The 15,176-nt window shown below is 36.4% G+C and overlaps 1 protein-coding gene across 4 annotated transcripts in view; it reads left to right on the top strand.

Annotated features, from left to right (window-relative positions):
- Window positions 1-204: 204 nt before the first annotated feature.
- The window catches only part of ubr4 (ubiquitin protein ligase E3 component n-recognin 4), a 51,223-nt gene continuing 36,251 nt past the window's right edge, over window positions 205-15,176 (top strand). For 2 of the 4 annotated variants that reach the window (XM_023337366.1, XM_014469186.2), the window contains exons 1-20: window positions 205-334; window positions 3,106-3,203; window positions 3,327-3,430; window positions 3,622-3,751; window positions 3,889-4,034; window positions 4,192-4,291; window positions 4,385-4,526; window positions 4,652-4,776; window positions 5,236-5,360; window positions 6,275-6,334; window positions 6,475-6,665; window positions 7,206-7,305; window positions 8,483-8,620; window positions 8,848-8,965; window positions 9,452-9,493; window positions 12,367-12,554; window positions 12,675-12,831; window positions 12,910-12,995; window positions 13,112-13,281; window positions 14,357-14,636. In XM_023337366.1, coding sequence (XP_023193134.1) covers window positions 210-334; window positions 3,106-3,203; window positions 3,327-3,430; window positions 3,622-3,751; window positions 3,889-4,034; window positions 4,192-4,291; window positions 4,385-4,526; window positions 4,652-4,776; window positions 5,236-5,360; window positions 6,275-6,334; window positions 6,475-6,665; window positions 7,206-7,305; window positions 8,483-8,620; window positions 8,848-8,965; window positions 9,452-9,493; window positions 12,367-12,554; window positions 12,675-12,831; window positions 12,910-12,995; window positions 13,112-13,281; window positions 14,357-14,636 — 2,625 coding nt within the window. In that variant the 5' untranslated portion in view covers window positions 205-209. The remainder of the gene's footprint in view (window positions 335-3,105; window positions 3,204-3,326; window positions 3,431-3,621; window positions 3,752-3,888; window positions 4,035-4,191; window positions 4,292-4,384; window positions 4,527-4,651; window positions 4,777-5,235; window positions 5,361-6,274; window positions 6,335-6,474; window positions 6,666-7,205; window positions 7,306-8,482; window positions 8,621-8,847; window positions 8,966-9,451; window positions 9,494-12,366; window positions 12,555-12,674; window positions 12,832-12,909; window positions 12,996-13,111; window positions 13,282-14,356; window positions 14,637-15,176) is intronic. The other 2 variants (XM_023337374.1, XM_023337368.1) reach the window with 1 other exon arrangement.

Raw genomic sequence — 15,176 nt, 5'->3', positions numbered from 1 at the left:
CAAAACCAGCAAAGATAACTGTATCATTATATAGATAAAAGTTATATGCATTCATTTTTGTACAAGACACAAAGTTGAACCGAAAGGAAATATAATATAAACACATCAAATAACGCATATTTGAGGTAATTTTGAGCGGCGGAGCGCCCCCTGTGATTTACCTTCACAGCCTCTTCCTCAGCAGTTAGTTTTTTCTATGGGATTTCAAGATGGCGTCGAGCGGAGGAGAGGGGGAGCACGAATGGACAGCGGCAGTGCGACCGCTTTTATCAGCTTCATACACCGCTTTTGAAACAAAGGAGCTACCTCAGCTAATTGGCTCTATAATTAACAGGTAACCGGTTACATGTCAGCGTGTTACTTGTCTCTGTTGTCACCAAACCGCCCGTGTTCATCCCGGACGTAGCCTCAGCTTAACTTGCACTGGTATCGAGTTTGGTCTCCAACTGAAGCCAACATGCTAGCGTTTTCTAACTTGTTTAAAATGGCTTTAGCTTGTACCGACAGATACGTTGCCGGCAAATTGAGACGCTTGCCTTTCAAAGGCGTATACGTTCTTTTTAATATACCACTGCTGCTCAGTAAACGCTCAAGAGTGCCGCAGTGTAGCGTTTTTAAAATATGCTTCATCATTAGCTAGCTAACCGCGGGCCTTCAACTCTGCACTCTAACGTAACGTAGAAACGCTGCTGTCAGAGTAACATTGGACCATGTCAGCTGAAGTAACCAAGTTGAACCAGACTGGGGTTTGAAGCCGAACTTGTATAGTACGGTCAAGCGCAGATATGGCAACTATTAGCTAAACTGTTAAAGGTTGAGGATTTGGTCTGCTGAGTGGTTCTGTTTTGACTAAAAGTAGGCGGGGACAGCTTTTCTCGGCTAGTTTTGCTTCTTCAGGTGACTTGCTTTAGGCATATTGTTTGTGAAAGCATTAGCTTGACTATTAAACGTCAGCGGGATCACCGCTGAGTGAGTGTCAAGTCAGTACAGCTGTAGCCAGGCTGTCACCTGAAACCCCGAGAGAGTTTTAACCTGCAGCGATGCACCCCGGGACTTTGGAGTGAAGAGTTTCATTTTCCTCAGAAACAAATCGTCAATACGTGCCGTGACGTCTGCAGCGTGGACTGAAAGTTTCTTATCGAAGCTCTTCATTATCACTTTTCTGTAGTTGGTGTATTCTGCTCTTTGAGTCCGTTTGTTTTTCAAGGCCCCAAGCAGGCAAAAAAGTACTAAAAATTCAAGTTATGAGAGTATTGATGTAAAAGGAAACAATCGTTGTTTAATCCGCTGCCTCCTTTCATGATTCACTTGACAGCTTTTTGGGACTGAATGTAACATATCCTCAAAGAATATTCCTGTATTATGTTTCTGCAGTATTTGTGTAAAGATTTCTTTGACTGAATACTTTTGCTGCTGATGCTGTTCTTGTATCAGAAGTTAATGTTTGAAGGAGACGGCTGTTTATGTTTGATGGGAATTGACCAAAACTGTGACGGTAACAAGATGGCAAAGTGACAAAATGACCAGCAGTCAGAAACACTTTTATGTATACAAATGTGATTTCATTTCGTTGACACTTAAGTAATTTGTCTAAGCGTGATTTTCTTGCAGCCATAGTTGTCTCGTGTAAAATACCTGAACTGTTACAATTTTCGGAGTTAAAATCAACCCACTTCCACTGCACTTGAATGGCACGTTCTCATTATTTTCTCATTACGAAGAAGGCCTAAATGAACAGTCATATTTGTAGATAGTCAGGGTTTACCAATTTAAAGTTCCTCAAGCTCATAAAAAGGAATGTTGTACTTAAACAATATTCCAGGGGCTTTAATTAATTTATTTTTTTAGAAATTGAGAGAGGTGGCACTAATGACTAACTGTTATTTAATAGTCAAAGTAATTAAAGATTTAAACATTTTTTTACTTTTTACATTTTACCACAAAGTTATATCAAAATAATAATAAAAAAATTGTAGCCCAGAAGCTTATAAAACTTTAATGTTGCTCGGTCAAAGAGCTACAAGCAACATGGTTTTGGCTAAATCTAATCCTCCGCACAGAGAATTGTTTTTTGACACAATAAAGAATCACAAGCAACAACCAATTTCCTACAACATAACAGTTAAAGTAGGTGTTTAATCATTTTGTCTAGTAAAGGCTGTGTGGGTTGAAGAGGACTGCCTAACTACAAACACTATATTATTTGGAACTGAGTTTTACATCTCAGTAATATATGTAATATGACAACACGGGACTACATTCAGTCTACAAAATCATTGGAAATATTTTGTAATTGCAGTATTGCTGTACACAATATACATACTGCAAAGAACTTCATGGACTGTAAAAGTGTTAATCAAGTTACAAGCATTTATGGTACCTATGCATTTTGTGACATTTGTTGTTTAAAGCAGTTTAGTTTTAAAAGGTCATTAATAAACTAAAGCTGAGTTGCTTCAATGCCAAAACAGGAAATGTCGGAATAAAGCAACCTTTCCTGTAAAATCTTGATTGGATGAAAATATTTAACTTTAATTCTTTTTCCAGTAGCTGGATAGACTACTAATTATCTGGGGTCTGCTTGAGCTCAAAACAGAAATACACTTTTTAATTAAATGTTGTATTATATAATTATTGCAATATTGATCAAAATTATTGCATGTCTTCCTAACATTGTGCAGCCCTGGCCTTCGTGATCATTTGTTAACTGTTTATATATTTGTTCAAATATGAAGGACGAAGTGGATAATCAGTTTTCTAGCAGTAGCATTATATTCTCCATTTTATGGAGTAACCAACTTCAAACCATAAAGTTTGTGAAAAATTATTCCTCAACCTGAGCTGCTGAAACCATCGAGGAGGTTTCTGCATCCTTAGTGTAACTTTGTAATTCAGAATTTTGTTTGGAATGGATATTGTTTTGTTTGTTTTTTTGCTGTATCACATCTCATGAAAACATCAAAACAAAGACAGTATTTTTTTTTTTTTTTTACAGTTTTTTGAGGGAGGTAGATTCATGACTGCAAATTAGGGAAGATGCTGTAAATTTCCAAACAAATTTCCGTCTTGTGGTTTGTTACATGCTGTTCCACCTTTTATTTGCAGTGAATCGGACATTCTTCACCACGACAAACAATATGAGCCTTTCTACTCCTCATTTGTGGCTCTTTCTGCACATTACATCACCACAGTTTGTGGTCAAAGTATGTATACGTAATGTTCTATTTTGTGTTAGGGATAAGGCACCGTCATTCTAAATAAATAAATTGAACGAATTTGACTGCGTTTCTGCTGTCTTGACTAATTATATTGTTTTTATTTTCTAGTACCAAGAAACCAGCTGTTGTCGGTGGCTGCAGCGTGCAAAGTACTGATTGAATTTTCATTGCTGCGATTGGAGAATCCAGATGAAGCATGTGCTGTATCACAGGTCAGATTTTGAAAAAGTGCAGGAAGAAAATTGTACATTTTCAGACTTCATTCAGTGGTTTATGTTGTTCTAAAGAGACAGACTGCTTCTATCTGCCACTTTAATTCTGTATAAATTAACACTAACATTTAAGTTCATTTATCCAATTTTTGTTTGCATATTGCACTTACATTGTATTATTTCTTCTACAGAAACACCTGATACTTCTAATAAAAGGACTTTGCACTGGCTGCAGCAGGCTGGATCGCACAGAGATCATTACATTTACTGCTATGATGAAGTCTGCCAAGTTGCCTCAAACTATCAAGACCCTCTCAGACGGTGAGTATCCCAAAGCAAACAAAGGTCATCAAAAAACATACATTTCTTTGGAAGAAAAGAAGCAAAATCCCATTAGAGAAAGAATGTCTAAATTATTTGTGACTAATATAAAAGTGTGTCATCTTTTATTTCTCTAGTGGAAGATCAGAAGGAGTTACCTAGTGTTGTGAGTCCTGAACTTCGACAAAAAGAAGTGCAAATGAACTTCTTTAATCAGTTGACTTCGGTTTTTAACCCGGATCTTAGCACCATCTTGGCTTCACCATCAGCAGCGCACATGCAGGTCAGCACGATCAATTGATAATGGTTAAAATGAACCAAATTGATATTTAATGAACCCATATTAAACTTGTTCTATGTAGGGAATTTCCTGATTTAAACCTATTTGCTTTGTCACTGTTTTGAAACATACTTATTTCTCAAATCCCTAAACTTTGCAGGCTGAGAGTGACTCAGACGACCAAACCACAGATCAAGCTGTTCAGGCCAAAATGAAGAATGCGTTTGTCTCTCAGAATGTGTCGAGCTTACAGGAACTTGGTCAGTAGTTCCCCATCAGATGCAGTGCAGTAACTTGGGTTTTGACTAATTGGCTGTAACAGTGTGTTTGGACCCTGTGTTTGTGTCTCCCAGGTGGGTCTGAAAAGTTACTACGGGTGTGTTTAAACTTGCCGTACTTTCTACGTTACATCAACCGATTCCAAGACGCTGTTTCAGCCAACTCTTTCTTCATCATGCCGGCTACAGTGGCCGATGCCACTGCTGTCCGCAATGGGTACGTACTTGTTCGTTAAATCTAGTCTATTATCTAGTTTGGAATTATAGAAATGTCTTTATGTATGCTTTGAACTCTCTACATTTTTTTTTTGCCTTATAAAATTATGTGAAATTTCTGTCTAGATTTCACTCGCTGGTGATTGATGTCACCATGGCTCTGGACACACTGTCCCTTCCTGTACTGGAACCTCTGACCCCAGGAAGACTACTGGATATGACTGTGTTGGCCCTTAGCTGTCTTTACGCTGGTGGGTATGAAATGTATTTGGTAAAAATAAAGCGAAACGTCTCCTAGTTCAGTCTTTTATAAATTTGATCAACTAAATAAAGATTGACCTGAGAGCCAAGTTTTGTATGAACTTCAGCAGACAAATGTTTTAAGGCAATAGACCCAACATGCTAAATATTGTGCTGACGTTTCTTTGCCACAATCATCAACTGACTACAACCAGGCTTTTTGCAAAGACATGACAGAAAGGACACAGAAATGTCTTCTGATTTCAGTGTCTATTTTGGTCTGCATAAATATAGAAAAATAAAAGTGTGAAGAATTATTTACATTTCCAGACTTTATTGATGTCTTCTTCCTTCTGCCCTCCCACCCACCTTCCTTCTATCCTCACAACCTTCCTTTGTTATGAACATCTGTCTGTATGTTTGTTTTTTATTGAATTGCTGAATCTAAAAGTACTTTGTGGTTTTTGTAGGTGTGAGTGTGGCCACTTGCATGGCAATCCTTCAGGTGGGCAGCGGATTGCAGCTTCGCTCTGCCTCTACTGGAACCAAAGAAGAGGACTATGAAAATGACGCTGCCACAATTGTTCAGAAATGTGTAAGTGCCAGAAATACAAAATTATTGCTGCTCATGATGGTTTTGCCAATGTTTAGGTATAAAAACTAAAGCTCTTTGAATGGATCAGTGTGTGTTTTTTAACACAAAAAGTCTAGTTTGTCTTCATTTGCACATCTCAGTTTAAGCATGTATCCAGATTTTTCACATTTTGTTGTATTTTATGGTTGAACAATATTTAAGTTGGCTGCCACAATGTTTTTTTCAATCTATCAAATAATGTTTTGATCATTTTTATTTTTCTAAATTTAGAAACATTTTATGTGCATTTGTTTTTACTAAAAATATTTGGTTTTTTGTGTCCAACATTTTGAAATATAAATAAGGCCTTTCACTTTAAATTATGCATTCTACGTATGAAATGTCACCTCCAACATGACAAAAAGAAATAAAAGTAAGGCCTTATTACTTATCATGGAAAAATTGGTGTATGTGGATGTCGTGTGTTGACATAAGTGGAAGTTAAGAAAAATGAGCTCAATCAGAGTGTAACTAAAGAACAAAGAAACAATGTCCGTTTCATCTTTTACTCAGAATCAATTTTATTTATGTATTTATTGATCCATTTATTTATGCTTTGTGTTGTAATTCACTTGAATAAATACTTAAAAGTGATAAACTGGCAGAGTTCAAAAACACCAATCTAAATGGAAAAAATGTTATTTATTGCAAATCATGTATATTTTGAATTTAAATAATGTTTTTTAAAAAGGCTTTTAATTTAGGTTACACTATTTTATAGCTAAACATTATATTTAGTTGGGCCAAACATTACATGTAAAGAAATGGCAGAGATTTAAATAAAAATGTTTGTATTCTATTATTGATGCTCTTGCTCTCTTTTCCCTTTGAAACATATTAAAAAAATTACAAACACAAAATCTGTGTTCTAACAGTTGGAGATCTATGAAATGATTGGGCAAGCGATCAGCAACTCCCGCCGAGCTGGAGGAGAGGTGAGGACAAGGTTTGATTAGAAAACTAGAACAGCTGAAGAAAAATGTGCCCTGCACTTTCTGTCCTTTACATAATAAATGCCTTTTTTTATGTTCAATTTATGAAAAGATGAAAAATTTTGTGACTCTCTGTACTTCAGCATTATCAGAACTTCCAGCTGCTTGGAGCCTGGTGCCTCTTAAACAGCCTGTACCTGATTCTGAACCTGAGCCCGACCGCCCTGGCAGACAAAGGCAAAGAGAAGGATCCCCTGGCTGCTCTGCGTGTCCGGGATATTGCTGCTCGCACCAAGGATGGCGCAGGATCGCCAAAACTTGGCCCTGGCAAAGGGTGATTCTAAATGATTAAAATACAATAAATACATAAGTGTACAGTTAAGACCAGCATGACTTAATATCCCATGTTCAGTTATCTTTTAACTTTACAAGCATGTTTCTGCTGACTGAAAATGTTAAATGTTTTGGAGTGATTTAACCAGTGTCCCTATTGAGGCTGACAGAAAATCTGTGGAGGGAATTAAATATTAAGTTGGTGGAGAGGAATCCCTCAGGTCTCAAAGATTTAGAGCTCATCCCCCAAAATAACAGTGGAAACGTGCAAAAAGCTGGTCAGCAATTATTAAAAGAGCTTGATTGCTGAAATATCTAATAAGTGCTGGAACTTATTAAATATTTTATATTTGTTTAGTTCTTACTGTTGATTCTGGCCAATTTCTATATATTCTTAAAAATAATTCTGGTAAATAGGTCTCATAAGAAATTCATTCTGTGAAAAGCAATTACTAAGCAACTACTTAAAGATTTTATAAACAGTTTGGGTGTGCAAATTAATTTTTGCTTCTTTTTTTGTGCTTGTTTTTTTTTTCTCAAGACACCAAGGATTTGGAATATTGTCTGTGATACTGGCCAATCACGCCATCAAACTTTTGACCTCGCTCTTCCAGGATTTGCAAGTGGAGGCTCTGCACCGGGTGAGTAAAGTTCTCAACGGTCAGGGTTGTTTCCTATTGTATTGTTAGAAGGAGTTCATCTCTCATTAAATAATTGTACTGCTATTTTTTTATCACACATTTATGAGGCCGTGATGTTATCAGCAGTAGCATTCATGAATAATCAAATTTTGTTCATTTTAAGAATCCATTACCTCCAGAATGCGACATTTTACACCTGATTAATTGGGGTAAAGAAACAGCTCTACGTTCTGTACGGGGGCAAAACTATTTTAATTTGAAGTGAATTTTCCTTAAAAAAAATTTCAGTTACTAATAAATGACATTTAACTGTTGCAAAGTGATTAGGAGCCTGATAGTCTTATTGTGTACAGCAAAATTGAAAGCAGTAATTGCTCTGAAAAGGTGTCATTTAATTCTTTTGGACTTGTTCAGTTTTGGTCATTTTTAGATAAAGTTAGGAGCAACTTGGGGATGTTTTGATGTGTTACTAGGGGATTTCTTCGTACTTGATTTAACTACCAATGACTGAAAATAATTTTCAACTGTCTATTTATATTCTACTGTAACGAGACGCGGTACAAGAGATCACTCACCACTATTTTTGGCTTAGTCAGGGATTATGTTAGTTCATGTTTTGTTAGAATAAACTGACCCAAATGTGGATCAGAATCACAAATGATAGAGACTATGTAAAGCGTACAGAAAATACACATTTAATTTATACCAGATGTTTTATTATTTATCTTAATAATTTCCAAAAACATCCAAATACATAGACAAACAGAAACCCAATAACCTGAGTACAAGTGGCAACATGGGAGTGAGAAATGGGGATGCCAGGTAGGAAGAGGTCAATTGACCCAGCATCTTCTGAAAACATTTTAGCCATTAACACTTGGTTGTCAGTGTTAATGGCTAAAATGTTTTACACAAGTCTTTAATGCTCTTGGTTTGTGAATGTTCTGTAATTCTTGCCAAGTCACATACCATCTTTAACAGCCAACATAATGAAGATGTGCAGGTTTTCAATCCAGTCAAGCTAGTTTTCACAGACTCCTAGTAGGATTTATCAAGTTTCAGTGGTAGAACATTTTGTCACACTACTTAGAAACATATGTCATATGCAGAATTTAATATACAGCTAAACACTGTGAATAATGTTTCTTCTTTATAAACACCTTCCCCCTTTCTGCAGGGGTGGGCAAGTGATGGACCACCAGCTGAGCTCAGCATCATGGCACAAAGTACTTCAATCCAGAGGGTCCAAAGGCTCATCGACTCTGTTCCTCTGACAAATCTTCTCTTCACCCTCCTCTCCACCTCTTACAAAAAGGTGCAGATTATAATGTAGTTTGAAAATACTTGGGGAATAAATTTGATGGTTTTCATAATGTAGCTAAAAGGATTCATTGTAATCAGAGAAGTATTTTGGCATTTAAAACTAAAAAACATTTTTCTTTTTTGTGTTTTTGTTGGGAATTTGTTTCAAAACACAGAAATAAAGCACACATACTATTTAGATGTTCTAGTTAAGGCCCTGATGTGTTTGCTTTTTTCCAGGCTTGTGTTCTGCAGCGCCAAAGAAAGGGCTCAGTTAGCAGTGATGCCAGTGCTTCGACAGATTCAAACACCTACTATGAAGACGATTTCAGCAGCACGGAGGAGGACAGCAGCCAAGGTACTTTATTTTTCTGGATTCAGGAAAAGCATCAACACTTCAGGTGGCCTAACAAATGCTAGAATATATTCCAATAAAGCAATTTAAATTTGCAAAAACGCAGAGGGAATTTTAATTCATAGGGTAGCAGCAGAGTATTTGCATGCATAATAGGAAAAATAAAATACTGTGGGAGACTTTTGTGATGAAGGGAAATGTTTTGCTGTTTAAAATAGGGGGCTTTTGTTTATAAATTCTGGTGGGTAATTGCATTATTTTACTATCTGAAAATACAGAAAAAGTTTTCTACAGCAAGTACATTTTTGAGATTAAAAATGGTCAAATGAGCGTGGATATTGTAGAAATAAAAAAGCTGTTTTTTGTAGCTAAATGTCAGTCAGGAAATAGCAGCAGTGAAAGATAAATGCATATATGCACACAGTGATGTTCATTTTTCTTCCCTTCCTTAAACAATGCCAGTTTAGTTGACAGTGTTTACTATTTCAGCAGAGAGAAGAGAGGAGAAGACAAGTGCAGCTTGTGTCTCAGGTCAGCAGTTTTCTGTCCTCAGGTCAAAGACTTGGTGTCCACATCGCTGTCTTAGATTCATTTTCTTTTTTTTGTTCTGTTACACAAATTAAACTCTTGAGTTATAAACCTAATCCTCTAAAATGATTAAGCCAGAGATGAACAGCCATGTAAAAGTAAAAAAAAAAAAATACTATAAAAATAGTATTTTCTTGTGATTCTTATCAGCTATTTCGCATTGTTTCTGTCAGAGGTTCATCTGTGGCTCGCTGTCTTTCTAAGGATAATACCAATGCTCCTAAATGTGGGTGCTTGTTAAATTTAGTACTAAAACAATCATTAGAGCTCACTGATAAACTGAAAGTAAATGGTATTGTAATCTACAGTGAAAGAGTGAAGCTTCTTGTATGCTTGGAATCTTTTTCTTTTGCTATCTATATTTAGAGCACTTATCTCTTCCAATCTGCGGCTATGATTACCTCCCTGTTGTTTTTCCCCAACAGCATGTGACAGAAGAACAGCTTGTTTATTATCAGAGCATAAAACATAACCTGGATTTTTACTGGGAAAATTGCATAATGCTGTTCAAATTGCATGGTCTGTTGATATTTAACAACACATGTTTTCTAAAAACTAATCAGAGCCTCTGGTTTGAAACTTGCATTATTATTGTTTATATTTATTGGTAATAATGAGCAAAGACTAACCTAGTTGCCTAATGCAGCCCTGAACTGTATTTGATCATTTTTTTGTCACATTTCAAGATAAAAAAAAAATTAGCAGTTAAGTCACCAAAGCCAATGTGACTTTACAAGTCCTCTAACGCAGACTTGTCATTAGTTTAGTTTTCAAATTTTAACCTTTTGTTGTTATTGAGGTAGATCTAGACTCTTGAATAAAACAGAACCCACATCAAAATATTGGTATCATTCTTGAATACAGTCACTTTAAGTTGTACGTGAAGGTCTGAAACACAAAATGCTTCATCTTGCTGTCACCTAAAGTTTTGATTTATGTGTTTTGCATGCAGATGTGAAGAACAGCTTGATGTGATGTTCTTTTAAAAACATAAAAGCTGTCTCTCTTTTTTTTCTGTCTTGAAATGACTTCACTGTTGTTGGGTAGCATCACTGACAGGCTTGAATGTTTTGTGTGTTGTGGGTCAGAGGACAGACGAGAGGTTTGGCATGATGGAGTAAATTGAGGCTTAAATTGTCAAATATGAAGGGTTTGTGTTGGTGGTGAAATTATTTGTATGTTAATTGACGTATTTTTATGTGGATAGGATTTACCAGGTTGTTTGTTGTTAAAATTGTGAGGGGCAAAGATTTGTGGCCAGTTTTCAATTATTTCATTTTTTTAAAGCTCTGACCTGCTGAAACCATCTTTGTCTGATTCTAATTATGTCTCCAAAGGAACTCTAATAGTAACTCGCCTTATGTATGTTAACAACTATTGAATGCTTACATTAGGAACAGAGGCAACCAGGCTTAACTCTTTTTGAAATGCAGTTTAGTTTTAGATATCTTTTTGTGCCTTTTTTATGTTTCAGCAACTGTTTCATACTAAAGATCGCTAACTTGGTGTTCTTTCCTTAGCAAGAATATCAAAGCCAACAAATGTTATTTTCCTGACTCAATTCTTGGGAGGTTCTTTGTCACAGCTCATCTTCTTAAAACATAATGCTCTATGAAAAGGACTATAATGAACTTATAGATTTCAAAACAGACATTTCCATACACTTAAGAAAAGGGGGAGAAAAAGAACAAAACCCTTTTTCCTGAAATGAAATCAGACAAAAATGTCCTGTTTAGCTAATTTAAAAATACTAAAGAAAATGGATGTAACAGGGTTAAATAAACATTTAGTCTGATTTAGAAAGGGACCAATTATGTTTTCATACAGCATATGTAAACATTCAGCTGTGTGACAGCCTTACTGTTCTGAACTTTGAGGTTAAAGTCATTAAAGGAACTTGTTTGCCTGAGCAGCTTAGGCATCCTTTTACACAGACGGAAAAATGTTTGATTAGACACAATGATAAGCCTGATAAGTAACCTAAAATTAACATTTAAGATGTTGACCACCAACTTAAAGCATAGTTTTTGTTCATAAAGTGAAATCAGCAACAGTCTATCACACTTGATGGATATTTTTTGTGTCATTATGTCAGATCTAAACTCCTGACACATTTTTGTCTTATAAATTATGCCCCCATTTAATAATACGACACTGAGATGTTTTCGTTTTTGTGAGCTAGAGGTCGCCTTGTAGAGTAACAAGATATGTATTCTGCATAAAGTGTTGGAATGTGACCCTAGTATCATTTGTCTGAATGTTGCCTGTGTCACAAATGCATGAATAAGAATGTGCTCAATCAGAAGCTGCTATTTAACAGATTTTAGAACAGAACATTACATGAACCTGAGAGTGAAAAAAATATTTTAAAGAAAGAAAACTAAGAATTTACTCTATGGAACTGGTTGTTCAAACATTTAAGGTCAAGAAATATAGCTTTAATTTCAATATTTTGCTTTTGCTTTAATATGCAACACATGGAAACCAATACAGTTGTATTTTATCATTAGCTTAGCAAAAAAAATAATTCATTCTTGCAATCTGATGCAGTTCTATTCAATTATAAATTCCTCCTTATTCTTAGTTCTGTGATTATTTATGAGGGTTAGTACATGAAAAAAAAAAGTATTCACTATTTACTTTGGTCCTTGGCTGTTGTCCACTGCTTGTGTTGCTAAAGATGTCATGAACCAATGTGAAGCTTTTTATGTTTTCTATTGTACCCTCACAAATGGCTTATTGTTGATGTGGAACATTTTTTCTTTTTCAGTTTCACTTGAAGCAATGTGGTTAAATTACCTGAATTTCTTTGGCAGATGACGACAGTGAACCTATCCTGGGACTGTGGTTTGAAGAGGCCATTTCACCAACCAAAGACAAAGTGGCTCCTCCACCCCCTCCTCCTCCCCCGCCCCTGGAGACGTCACCCAGACTCAAGAGCCCCAGCAAGCAGAATCCAAGCGAGAACGGCAACATTTTAGCAGGTCGGAAAGATCCTGAAATGGTAAATCACGTCTATTTTCATAAATATTCATAAAATTGGTCTATTTCCTAAGAGCTTATAGTTGTTTTAGTTTTTAACGACATCCTGTGGCGCCGCTCTGAGTCATAACTGTTCTTGTAGTTCCTCAGTTTGGCCTCCAGCATTCTGAACTTCATCACCACCTCAATGCTGAAGTCCAGGAACAACTTCATTCGCAACTACGTCAGCGTCTCTCTTACAGAGCAGCACATGGCGACGCTTGCCAGCATCATCAAAGACGTGGATAAAGATGTCAAAGGTATGTTTTGCCAAAAATACACGTTTTTGTTCATAGCTTTCAAAATATGAAAAAGAGTGTCATGTTTTTGTTTCTTAGGTTCTTCAGATGAAGTGTTTGCTTTAGCTCTGTACCACTTCAACCACACCCTAGTCACCTCAGATCTTCCATCTCCGGTTTTGCAGGCAAGACATTTTTTTTATGCTCTACCATTTCCTAAAGATTATGGGACATTTGTACCTTATAAGTAAAAAGTAATGGCTGGTGAGAATAATTTCTTTTTGCATCTTGTCATTCACAGAACACCCTCCTGCAACAGTTGGGTATTGCTCCCTTCTCAGAAGGGCCCTGGCCTCTGTACATTCACCCTCAGTCGTTGTCCGTCCTCTCCAGACTTCTCCTCATCTGGCAACACAAAGCCAGCGTGCAGGGAGAACCAGATGTGCCGGAGTGCATGAAAGTTTGGGAAAGGTTGGATCATCATAGAAGTATTCATCTGTCCATATTAGGGCTGTTGTAAACAAATATTTACAAGGCTGCCGTACTCCAGGCATCGCACCAGTCATTTTAAGGATGTTTATTGGCCCCCCAAAAATGATGAAAACCCAGGCATTATCATAAATCAATAAAATCCCCATGGGCCGAACTTGAAAATTGGACGTTATGCCGCTAACACTTAGCTTTCGTCAACAACTCAGAGGCGTAAGTGAGAGCTCTGCACATGCAAATAATGTTCCAGCTGTAACACGGTGCGCTAAATTATAAAATATAAATTAACAAAGCTTCGAGGCAGGTAAATTTTCCTCGAGGAACTTTAATAATCGAGGTACTCAAATCATTTTAGCAAGGAATGATTAAGAATTTGTAATTTTGTCCTGCACCTTATTCGTTTTGTTTTCTCCTTTTTTTACATTGCATAATAAAATGTAGATTGAGCTGCACAGTGGCGCAGTTGGTAGAGCTGTTGCCTTGCAGCAAGAAGGTCCTGGGTTCGCTTCCCGGCCCAGGGTCTTTCTGCATGGAGTTTGCATGTTGTCCCTGTGCATGCGTGGGTTTTCTCCAGGCACTCCGGCTTCCTCCCACAGTCCAAAACCACGACTGTCAGGTTAATCGGTCTCTCTAAATTTTTCAGAAATTCTGAAATTTGAATTCTTCTAAATTATCATCACAACTAGAAGATTTTTAAAGCAATTTTGTTGCTTTGTGACCTTTCTGATTGACTCATTGGTTTTATTTACTCTTTAAAGTAAGAACAAAATAAATGGCTGATTTTGTCCATAATTGTGTTCAGGTGGAGTTCACCTGTGTCATTACCACACTTAGCTATACTGTTAGAATGCATAATCAAAAAAAACATAATTAGAGGCAGTTTAAAAAATTTTTTTGGGCAATAATGTTTATAAAAAGGTTTAAATGTTTAATAAAATAAAGACATAACTCAGTGGTTTATTATTTCTGTAATCACACATCACAATATTCCAGTTTATTCATGCTTATTTCCCTCTTTTTTTCTTCTTCTCCTGTTTTTTACTTGTCATTATTCCAGATTTCTAGGAACCCTGAAACAGCACACCATCCAGGGCTCTGTCCAGTCAGAGGACGACCTTAATGTGGAACACCTCCAGTTGCTCCTGCTCCTTTTCCACAATCTGTCTGAGCGCGGTCGACGGTCGGTCCTCGCCATGCTCACCCAGGCCATTATTGAAGTGGCACAGAGCAGGGACTCCCAGCTGAAGGCGGTACCCCTCAACCTGGCCCGGTTGCTACTGGTTTTTGATTACCTGATGCGTCACTACTCCAAAGCTCCCTTGTACCTTTTTGAGCAGGTTAATACTTTATTTAACTAATTGTTTTTTAATTGAAAGCGCAGATTTTACAAATATTAAGGATCAATGTATGTCTTAGACTGGAGTACCCAAAGTTTTTTTTTCCTCAGGACATTTTCATAATTTTGCAGTTTAAGATGGTGGGACAAATTTGTCCAATCAGTACATTGCAGATAGATTCTTATTTAATATTGTTTGGTGCAAGTGTTTCACCAACAAATTGAATCTCCTTAATAGAGAAAATTTTATTTAGAATACAAAGTGGTTTTTTGTTTTGTTTTAATTTAATTTCATAGTAAATGCAACTAGAAATAAAGTATGGAAAACTGTTTTTGTTCCTGGGAATAAATAAAAGTAATTTCTAGATTTAAAAATGCAATCAGTTCATACAATTTTGGGGGATAAATTCTGTTTGTTTTTTTCCATTTTAGGTGAAATTAAGACATTTAGGATCTATGGTTTTACATGTCCCTTTTCTACAAAAATTATCCTACCTTGTTCTTTTCAATAAAATATTTTACTTAGTTTAAAAATAAAACG

The sequence above is a fragment of the Xiphophorus maculatus genome, chromosome 1 (genome assembly GCF_002775205.1).
Source record: "Xiphophorus maculatus strain JP 163 A chromosome 1, X_maculatus-5.0-male, whole genome shotgun sequence".
Taxonomy (NCBI): domain Eukaryota; kingdom Metazoa; phylum Chordata; class Actinopteri; order Cyprinodontiformes; family Poeciliidae; genus Xiphophorus; species Xiphophorus maculatus.
This window is presented reverse-complemented; position numbering and strand designations above follow the sequence as displayed.